This window comes from Pithys albifrons, chromosome 10 (assembly GCF_047495875.1).
Source record: "Pithys albifrons albifrons isolate INPA30051 chromosome 10, PitAlb_v1, whole genome shotgun sequence".
Lineage (NCBI taxonomy): Eukaryota > Metazoa > Chordata > Aves > Passeriformes > Thamnophilidae > Pithys > Pithys albifrons.
Genome location: NC_092467.1, coordinates 27,217,141 through 27,227,988, shown reverse-complemented (window position 1 = coordinate 27,227,988; position 10,848 = coordinate 27,217,141). Strand labels below are relative to the sequence as shown.

Here is a 10,848-nt window from a genome sequence, read left to right as displayed (position 1 = left end):
GTTCCCGCTCCGGGGGAGGACTTATAGGCACATATGAAAAAGAACTTTAAAAAGTGTCGAGGAAGATGGAGATCCCCCGTGGGAAAGAGAGGGGAGAGCCCTGGGGATAGGAGACAGCGTTATTTCCCACTGAAGTGCTACCTCCTCCCGTTACCAGTGAAGGTGACGTCAAACCCCGGTGGCTGATGCTAAAACAAAAGCTCCGGGGTTAATATACAGTTACCAGCCCGGCAGCCTCCTCCTCCTCAAAAATCAGTCCCTCGGGTTTATTGTCCCCGCAAGGAAGTCGCCTGTTGAACATGTAGTCACGCAAACAGCTGGCAGGAGAAAGAAAGAACGAACTTTACTTTCTGGGGAGCGAAAGAAAGGCAGGGTTTCCCCAGGCTACAGCGCAAGGAAAGGATGGAAAATCATACTCACCTCGGGTTTCTCCTGCTGCGGCAGCACTTGTGTATTCACCTGCAGGTGTGGAGTGAGAGAGAAAAGGGGTAAGGCGGGAGAGAGGGAAGAAGGGAAGGAAGGAAGAAAGGAAGGAAGGAGGGAAGGAAGGAAGGAGGGAAGGAAGGAAGGAGGGAAGGCAGGAAGGAAGGAGGGAAGGAAGGAAGGAGGGAAGGAGGGAAGGAGGGAAGGAGGGAGGGAAGGAAGGAAGGAAGGAAGGAAGGAAGGAAGGAAGGAAGGAAGGAAGGAAGGAAGGAAGGAAGGAAGGAAGGAAGGAAGGAAGGAAGGAAGGAAGGAAGGAAGGAAGGAAGGAAGGAAGGAAGGAAGGAAGGAAGGAAGGAAGGAAGGAAGGAAGGAAGGAAGGAAGGAAGGAAGGAAGGAAGGAAGGAAGGAAGGAAGGAAGGAAGGAAGGAAGGAAGGAAGGAAGGAAGGAAGGAAGGAAGGAAGGAAGGAAGGAAGGAAGGAAGGAAGGAAGGAAGGAAGGAAGGAAGGAAGGAAAGAGAGGCACCGTTATGTATAATTATAAAACAAAATCTCTAAGGGGAGGGGAGAAACTATAAATTGATTGCCACCTTCTACGGCATATTCCCCCCTCCCCTTTTGACAAGTGACAAAACCAACCCCAAACAGTTGGCAAGTACCGCTTCCAATAAATTAAAAAAAAAAGAAATAAAATAAAATAAAAGGCAAGAAAAGCCAAACTGTCAGGCAGCGGGAGAGCGGTCAGTGTTTCGCAGGCACACCCCCGCCCCCGCCGTCCCCGCGGGTGCCCCCGGGCCGCTCGCGGCGCTCCGCGGGCGCGGCGCTCGGGCGGCTGCCGGGCGGCCGCGGCGGTGCGCGGCGCGGCCAATCAGCGCGGCGGCTGCGGGCCCTGGCCAATGGCAGGCGCCACATTGTTGTCAAATGTTGCCTAATGGCAACGCGGGGCGCAACAATAGCGCGAGTGGCGGCGCGGCGGGCAGCGCATCCGCTCGGCTCTGCTCCGCTGCCACCGGGCCGCCACAGTCCCGGGGGGCTCCGGCCCGGCCCGACCGCTCCGGCCCGGCCGCCGCTCTGCCTGCCCCGACGCCAGCCGTCTGCCTGGGGCTCTCCGCGGCGGCTGAGCCCCCCGGCCGCTTCGCCCGGCTGCTGCTCGGGAGACGGAGTGATTTTTTTTTTTTTTACTATTTTCTGCTGGATTTTAGCCTCCGTGGCTCGTGGCAAGGGATCCTGTCGTTGAAGGTGCCGGATTGTTCTTTGAAGGGACGCTGCTAGTCTGCGGCTGCAATAGCAGGGGGACGGGGGAGCGGAGCTTAGGGACCACTTCGGGTTTCACCGGGGCGCCGTGCGGAGCGGCTACCCCGCAGGCGCGGACGGCAGAGCTCGGCTTTGAGCCTGGCGCGATGGACTTGGTGCTGCCCTGCCAGATGCGCACGGAGAGCAAGGAAGCGAGAGTGATCTAAGTTTTCTTGGATTTTCGTGTCTTAACTTTGCTTTTCGGGCGCGGAGGGGAGGGAGGCGCGGAACGAGGCCCGACGGGCCCCTCCTCACTTCAAGCTCGCTCCGGGGCCGTGTGCCGGTGCGGGGGTACGGGGAAGGGGAGCGAGGCGAGGGGACAGGCGCTAGGGTTTGCATGCCGGCAGCCGGGGCTCCGTGTGCCCCCCACTCGTGATCGCGCTTGAGGGCATCGGGTGCTTCTCCGGGCGCGGGTGCGCCGCGGGGGCTCCCCCGCCCCGCGTCGCTTTGGGGGAGGCCGGGGAGGGGACCCCGCTCTCTCGGGGCGGGATGGAGCTGCGGTCGGAGCTGCCCAGCGTGCCCGCCGCGCCCCCCCCGGTGCCCCCCAGCTCGGTGGCGGCAGCAGCGGCGGCGGCGGCGGCCACGCTGCCGGTGAGCGTGGCCGGGAGCTTGCTGCGGGCACCGCCGCTGCTGCTGCGGGCGGCCGAGAAGTACCCGCGGACGCCCAAGTGCGCCCGGTGCCGCAACCACGGTGTGGTGTCGGCGCTGAAGGGCCACAAGCGGTACTGCCGCTGGAAGGACTGCATGTGCGCCAAGTGCACCCTCATCGCCGAGCGCCAGCGCGTCATGGCCGCGCAGGTGGCGCTGCGCCGGCAGCAGGCGCAGGAGGAGAACGAGGCCCGCGAGCTCCAGCTGCTCTACGGCACCGCCGAGGGGCTGGCGCTGGCGGCCGCCAACGGCATCATCCCGCCCCGGCCCGCGTACGAGGTGTTCGGCTCCGTCTGCGCCGGGGGCGGCGGCGAGGGAGGCGCCGGCGCCTCAGGTAAGGCCGCGTGCGCGCCCTCGGAGAGGCGGTGTGCAAGAAGGGGCCGGGACAGGCGGCGGGAGATGAGGGGCAGCGGAGTTGCGGGCGGGCGGTCCCGCCGACGGCCTGGGCACTCCGCGGGGCCCGCCCGGGGCAGCCGCACTGACGGTCTCTCTCCTTCTGCACCCCCCGACCCGCAGAGTCCAAGATGCAGAAGTTCGAGTTGTTCCCCAAGACGCTGCTGCCGAGCCGGGCCGTCACCCCGCAGCAGGCAGGCGGGAAGCCACTCTCCCCGGACGGCGAGTCCGTGCCCGGCACCTCCTCCCCAGACGCTCGCCATGGCTCGGGCTCCGAGAACGGGGACGGCGAGTCTTTCCTGAGCTCACCTGTCTCCAAGGGCCCGAAGGAGGGGGAGGAGAGCCCGGGCTCCATCAGCCCGCTGGGCTCGGACTCGGGCTCGGAGGCGGACAAGGACGAACAGGACCCGTCGCCCTCGGCCGGCGGCCGGCAGCGGACTCCCATCGACATCCTGACGCGCGTCTTCCCGGCGCACAAGCGCAGCGTGTTGGAGCTGGTGCTGCAGGGCTGCGGCGGAGACGTGGTACAGGCCATCGAGCAGATCCTCAACAATCGCGGCCCGGACAAGGGCCCCGAGGAGGGCTGGGCCCGGGACGGCGCCTTGCAGGGCCTGCCGCCCACCCCCGCCGCCGCCACCGCCCACCACCGGCCCTTGATCGCCGGCGCCATGGCCCCGGCCATCGGCACGCTGGGCAGCCGCTCCGCCTTCTCCCCGCTGCAGCCCAACGCCACGCACTTCGGGGCCGAGGCCGGAGCGTACCCGCTGGGCACCCACCTGGGACTCAACCCCCTGCGCCTCGCCTACTCGGCGCACAGCCGAGGACTGGCCTTCATGACCCCCTACTCCACGGCCGGGCTGATGCCCACGCTGGGGTTCCGGCCGCCCGTGGACTACGCCTTCAGCGACCTGATGCGGGACCGCTCCGCCGTGCACAAGGAGCAGGTGTACTCCGGCGGGCTCTACGGGCCCATGGTGAACAACACCCCCGAGAAGCAATAGCGGCTTCCTAAAGCTCGTCTGTAGAGGTAGCTAGGTAGGCACGGGTGGATGGACACGGGTGGTTTCTCTCCCCTCTCCCCTGTGCAGGCGGTGCTTGCGTGCAGAGCCCGGCGCGGACAGACGTAGGTGTTTTAAGGTGATAAAGGTGCACTTTCATTGTCCAGACATGAGTCACTCTTTGTTGCTTATGGCCATAAGCATGGATATCCTCGGTGCGTCGTGGGATGTGCACACACACACACACGCACTCTCTTTCCCACACACATACATATATATATGTATACTAGCAAGTGTATAATGTTATAAAATGGAAATCTAAGTTATTAATGTAACTCGTAGGTGAACTTGGTATTAACGTTAAGCTAAAGGTTAGACAACGCATTGTAATACTTACCAGGCATATAGATGAAACATTGTCAAATTGAAAACCTCTTCCTTCCCGCCCCCAGAAACGTTACGATCTGTATATAACATTGGAAAGTAGATATATTTGTAACTGTCCGTAGGACCCCGGCGCCAATGGTGTATGACGGTTTAATAAGACTCCTTCATTTGTGATCTGCAAGAAAATTGCTTTCTTGTTCCAATGTAGCAAACTTCTTGCTGTTTCTAACAGGTAATTCTGTGTTTCCATTTCATAGAAATAAATGTTATTTTCTATTAAAAAACTCGGTCTTATGAATGACAATTGGTATTTTATGAGACCATTGAAGTGTGCTTTGGGAAATTCTTTTGACAAGTACAGCCAATATTTAAAGGAGTTTATGCAAATACTATAAACATGTTTACTACATTTTTATCATGGTCAAAACAGATATCCTTCGGATAAATTTATGAATAAAAACGAAGCATACAAACAAGAGCAGTTTCCTTAGCTGAAATTGTCAAATGCGTTTATTTATGATTCTGATCTTTATCTTATTTACAACAGAGGGAAAAAAACCCTCAAAGGTATAAGTTTAAGCACGATTTTTCTTTTCAATATCTTACTGGGTTTTGTCATATTTAGGAAATTTGGCATTGTCGCAAAGAGAAGCTGGGTTGAAGAAAACTCCCGCCTTGCTGACCGCGGGTTGTGTAGCAGCAGAGAGGTACTTCTCTTTCGTGTCTGAAATCTGATAGTGCATTCTAGCTGTTTTTGTATCAAAATAAGCAGCGATATATGATGAGGTTTTTTTCAGAATATAAGAATGTGTTTGAGAGAGGCATGGATGAGTTAAGCTCAGTTAGGAGAGTATGCACAGGAGATTTCTGTGATTTTGAGGCTGTGTATCCTTTCCCCTCATTCCGAGAGTAAAGGCTACAGCACTGGCTTTTTATTTTTTAATTTTTTGGCAATGGAGTCCAATTGTTCTTCAAGATCAAAAAGTGAGAAGGACGTTCCTCCTATTTATATCTGTATTGCCATGAGTGGGGGACAGCCGGCATCTGAGAGCCGACCCTGCTGAGCGCCAGAGCGCGACTTTCTTACCGGTCCTTGGAGTGTTTGGCCCAGGAAAACTATTACTCACAAAGAACAAGTTCAGTGCCTGGTTGAATTAAGACTGTAAAAGCTCCTAAAGTTGGTTGGTATGGAAACCTAATCCCACCGAACCGCTTCGTGGCACAGCTGGACTGTTTACTTTCTCACTTCAAATATAACTGTGTAAACATTGACTGGGAGCTGCCAGCACAGCTCCTACCAACCAGTTAATATACTGGTGGGGCTGGGAGGAGAGGCGTCCCGCCGCAGCTGTTGAAGGAAGCTCCTGGGTGAAATCAAATTGCAGCAAAATCCAGTTCTTCCATCCTGCATGCAATTGATCAGATTGGATACAATTTTAAGATTTTTTCTTAAAAAAAACCCCAAACAACAAAAAAGTAAGTAAATATTACAGATTACACCCAGGCAAATACTTTTGACCCTCATCCATCCTGGGAGCAGACAAATCAATATCAAAAGGGAAACTTTTTAAAGTCTTGTGTTCCAAGAGCGAGTGAAACTTAATATTACTACAATAAAATGGTTTAATAAAGAAGGGCTTTAATAGTGAGCTAATTTGATTGAGTTTCCTAATTCCACTTTAATTGGAAAAGGAGTTGTCTGTTTGGTTATAAAGTGCTAGGGTTATGTTAGACTGGAAAAAAAGATGGACTTTGAGCATCTGAATAAACTTTTTTCCCTTTTTTTAAATTCTTTTTTGGTTGGCAGCTGACTTTGTGCAGGATGAGTTTCCATATCTAGGATTATGAATGGGCTACAAAGAGCTGCTACTTAAAGAAATCAGGTCGCCACATTTCTCTCATTCTAGCCCTGTTGAGAAGGGCTTAGGAGCTGTTGATTTAACTCAGCTTCCCTTTTAATTATAAAAGCCATTCTTGTGTAGTTAGGCGAGCAGGACAATTTATCAGAATTGTTGCCATGTCTTGGAGGTTGGCTTGAGCTTGGATTTATACAACCGACAATGGGGATCACGACGATTAACTTTCATATGGATAGTTTAGGCTGTTAAATTGGGGGGAGGAGGAGGGTAAGAGAATCGGATAAATTTTTCTGCTGAGGTAAATCCTATAGAGTTAAAAAAAAAAAAAGAAAAGAAAAAATCCCTTGGGTTTGAAGCTGCCTCCGAGAGGTTCATATACGGAAGCCTCTGGCAGAACATAAAATATTCAGGTCCCTTTTAGAGTAAAATAAAATGCTGTCACTTGAATAAAAATCCGCGGAACCGAGTATAAATTATTTGTGAAGCAGAGAGGCTGCGGGCGAGCTCTCGCAAACTTCCCCGTTAATTAAATCTTAATCCACGGGTCGCAGGAAGCGGCGGGGCTGTAACAGCGGCTGCTGTACATACAGCGGGACACGTTCCGGAGTTATATTAACTGCACTCGTGTTTAATATGAATCAGTCCTAATCCACAGCATAATAAAGATCAAATTAGACTAACCATTTAGTAGCGAAATGACATTCCTTCACCTAAATTGAACCTCCCCGCGCCCTGCTCTCTGCGAGACTGCCTCTGCAGCCCGTCCCGGCCGGGGCCTCGGCTCCGGGCTGAGCCCAGCGCGCTGAGCCAGGCCGGGGAGGGCAGCGGGGGAACCTTTTCAGGCCGTCGGGTTTGTTTCTCAGCCCGAGGGAGGAAGTCCCTCTACCCTCCCACACTTTCCAGAGCCGCCTCTCCCTCACCCCTCCGCAAATCCGACTCGCTGCCGAGGCTCCGCGGACGCAGGAGGCTCGGAGCGGGGTCGTGTCAGCTTCCCCAGGCTCCGGGCCGGGCTGCGGCTCCGCGGCAGCCCCGGAGTGTCCCGCATTGGCTGCCGGAGCCCTGCGGCCGGGAAGGGCTGGTGATACAGCTTCCACACGGTCCCCCGGCAGCCATCGCCGCGCCAGCGGGAGCAGCGATGGACTGTCCTGCTGGAGGCCGAGGAGCGAGCCCCGACCCCCTCTCCGCCTCTCCCTCGGACCCCGAACAGCTCCGTGCCCCGCTACCGCGGCCGTCCCAGGACTTTACGCCCCGTTTCCCAACCTGGACACCACCCTGTGGCCCTGCGCTGCCCCGGAGAGGAGGGGAGGGCAGGGGAGGGACGGGACGGGGCCGGCCCCGGGTGCCCCTCTCCGGGCGGGGCAGCCTTCGTGCCGTCGCTGAGCAAATACAGCTGCTGCCGGTGGCACCGCTCAGAGGGACGTGGCTGTTCCTGTCCCACCCCTCGTCCCCGCTCCCTGACATCCTTCCTGCGTGCTACCCAGCTGCGGGGCCAGCCCAGGTATCTCCCTCTCCCGGGATGATCTCATCGGTGGGAACGCCGCGCCGAGCCGGGCGTTCCCAGGGCGCCGGTGTCAGGCACACCACCTTCCCACGTCCCCCAGCGAGGGGACACTTCTGCCTCGTCTCTTGGTTCGGGCATTTCCCTTGTGTTGTCATAACATCCCCATGGCAACTGCGGCAATTACTTCTATTCCAGAACAACAATAGGAAAGTATTTAATATATTTAAATGTGATTAAGCAGGTGGAAGAAACGAGGAGGAGCAGCTCCTAAGGACGAGCCTTCCAGGGAGCCCCAGCGGCTTCAGGTCCCGCCGCCCCCGGGGCTGCCGCTCGCCCGGGGCAGCAGCGGCGCGTTTGGAACTCAACAGATGGAACCGAGCAGGGGACACACGTTACAACCGGAGCGGAACGGAGTGTTTTACCGTTTTCTGCTGCTTTTAGCACCAATTGAAGCATGTGAAAATTCATCCCGATTTCCATCTCCCGGGTTTCATCAGAAATACTAAAACAGTTGTTCCAAAAAAATTATTGTTACCCTGTTACCGTTCCTTTCCAGTTTATTCTTTATTCTTCTTTACTTTCTTATTAAGGAAAAAAGCCCAAGCCCCTTGTGAAAAAAAAAACCACCAAAAAACAACAAAACCAAAACCAGAGATATCTGAAATTGCACAATGCTGCTTTGTATTTAATTTCCAAAGTAAAGTTATTTGAAAAAGAAGAGACTAAAATTTTAATTTTAACTGATGTTTTAACCTGAAAACTATTCCTTTTCAGACACTATTCCTCATTTCTATGTTGTTAGGGAATCTAACGACCAGCAGAAGAGATGCTCTTGACCCGAGGAGCCACACACGCTGCCAGGGCGGCGGATGATGCCCACCGTGACCTGTCACTGCCTTTTCCCTGGAGCAGCCGGGACTCGGACATCGGAGACCAGGGAGCTGGGAAAACTGCGGTGGCCTCGAATTCACCAATAAATTGTGCGGCTGGTTGCTGGAAATTGCTGAGGGAGGCAGGAAAGGAGTGTGTGTTGCTGATGTGGTGGAGGTGGTGTTAATGCGAGGCACCTGGCATGGGATGGGAAGAGGCCCAAAGGGTGAGGGCATGAGCTGATATATCCAGAGAAAGTATATTGGCAAGAAACTCCGGTGGTGGGTAATGCCTAAAATGAAAGAAGTGTGGAGAGGAGGGAAGGGGTGAATTCCAAAAGAGAAGGGCAGGGTAAGGGGCTGACAAGGTCTTAGGCTTGAAAGATTGTAATGTAGAACTGGGATGCAGTCTTCAGACCTGTGGAAATGCTTAGAAATCACTAAAATAAGATCTTCGTGCCTGTATTACCAGAGTGAGACGAAAATGTTGTGTCACTTGCTGCATGTTGGGTTTGTAGGACAGCCATCTTCAGGGAGAGTGTAATGCAGCTCCTTGGGCTGTAATAAAAAAGTATTATAAAGTGCCTTTCCTGAGGGAGCATTTAAGACTTGATTATATTCTGCACAAACTGAGTAGGCAGTACTATGTGGGGGGGTTTACATTTTCAATGAAATCATTAAAAGCTCCCAATTTCAGATCAATATTATCAGGGGTTGTACAGAGATCAGGAGGCTCAATTACATGAACACTCTAATACAGGCCGAGGCCTGAGCAAGTGGCCATTGGAGCAAAATGGTGATGGGTGTTTTCACAGTGACTCATTGATTGTTCATGTCGAAGGAAGGACATGACAGATATGAAAATGCTTAAAGACCAAAAGATACTACTAATAGTCTTAACTGCAACAGGTAATTTGGTAACCATTTCTAACCATAACAAAGTCTGGTCTGAGGCCTGTTCTATTCAAATGCTGGCACAAACACGTGTTCCTCTTCACTCCAGGTGTGAATTTGGCAGATGTGGACAAGGGCATGATGAGACACCTGCCTAGGGGATAATTCTGTTTGGAATGCTGTTTTGTGCAGTATTGGATTTACCTGCATGTGGGAGCTAAAGTCTTATCTTAGGTTTTATCTTAAATCCTTGCAAACTCTAAACTGCAGGGGGAAAATCATTGCTTCCTTAGAGACCTGTTTTAATGGTCTGGAAGACAAAATCTTGTCATATACTGGTTCATACATTTATTTTCTGTAAGACATGGTGATATGTGGAATACATTCTGATTCCTGACTTCACACAGGATGAACTCTGTAGTGCATACCTGTGAGGGATAAGGATGGATCCTTTGGCATGTTCTCAATGTGAGTATTTTTGCAGCTAGTATGGATTTGGAGAGTTTTTTTCTGTTTTATAATCCCTCCTTTCTTGGTTTGGATCTTATTAATATGCTGTAAAGTTTTTAAGAGTTATGCTAAGTTTTTTCCTGAAAAGCAATTTTTTTTCTGCCCAATGCATGAATGGATAAAAAATGAGTGGGTAAAGTATAGATGAATTTCAGAAAAAAAATGCAGAAATCAGTTGAAAGCAGGTTACCCAAAGTCTTATTGCCCATCAATAATTATGAATCTGGTATGCCTATTTTCAGAAAGTAGTTGCCTGTTTAATGGGGAAAATGTAATGGATGGGTAGGATCTGTGGAAATTTTAGTTGTGACAGCAGAGCAGGCTTCCGGGGGGGGAAGAGGGAAATGGAAAGGAAACAGAGGGTGGATATTTTCATGTGGTCTAATAGACAGATGGAAAGCATGACTTACAAAAGCTTTTAAAAAGATCTACTTGGGGTTTATGTTTACAGAGAGATTTATCAAGCCTGTTTGGCCTAAAATGCTGAGATTGTTGCTAATATTTGGAAGTGAAATGGGGTACTAGTCCTGGACCAGAACACAGGAGTTGTTCACAGAAATTCAACAAGACAGGAGCAGAGCCAGCCAGGCAGGGCCCCTATGAACCATTCAGCAGATCCTGCAAAGGTCTTAAAGGTTAGCAGGACCTGGAGTCAGGGGATGGAGGAGGGTATGGCCCCTGCTAAAGGGAGCTGGATCCAGACAGAGTGTACCAGCTTCTAACCAAGAGCAGCAATAGCAGAATGAGAAGACAGTCAGAATGATCTTTGATTTGTGCAGCAAGGACTTACTGATGGAAGAGCTTTATAGGGAACGAAGGTATCAAAATGTTACCTTGCTTTCTTGTAAGTGGGATATGGGATATTGATTTCCTCTCATGGCTTGGGGAAGCCCATGGTTTACCTTGGGTAGAACCTATGCATTTCCTTAGTTTTCTAAATCTCCTGCTTGCAAGGTTAGCCATAGATATTTACAGCTAAATGAATGGGGCAAGTAGCGGAGATCACAACTTGGAGAGCCTTTGCTTTGTAAGGGAAGAGTCGGATATCTTATTCTGGCAGGAGAATCCAATTAACT

At 52.4% G+C, this 10,848-nt stretch overlaps 1 protein-coding gene across 1 annotated transcript; it reads left to right on the top strand.

Annotated features, from left to right (window-relative positions):
* The first annotated feature begins 1,857 nt into the window (after positions 1-1,857).
* DMRTA2 (DMRT like family A2) lies at positions 1,858-4,554 on the top strand. The gene is made up of 2 exons (XM_071565103.1): positions 1,858-2,695; positions 2,878-4,554. The coding sequence occupies exons 1-2, from the start codon at positions 2,203-2,205 to the stop codon at positions 3,753-3,755; spliced, it is 1,371 nt and encodes a 456-aa protein (XP_071421204.1). The 5' UTR covers positions 1,858-2,202; the 3' UTR covers positions 3,756-4,554.
* Positions 4,555-10,848: the final 6,294 nt, after the last annotated feature.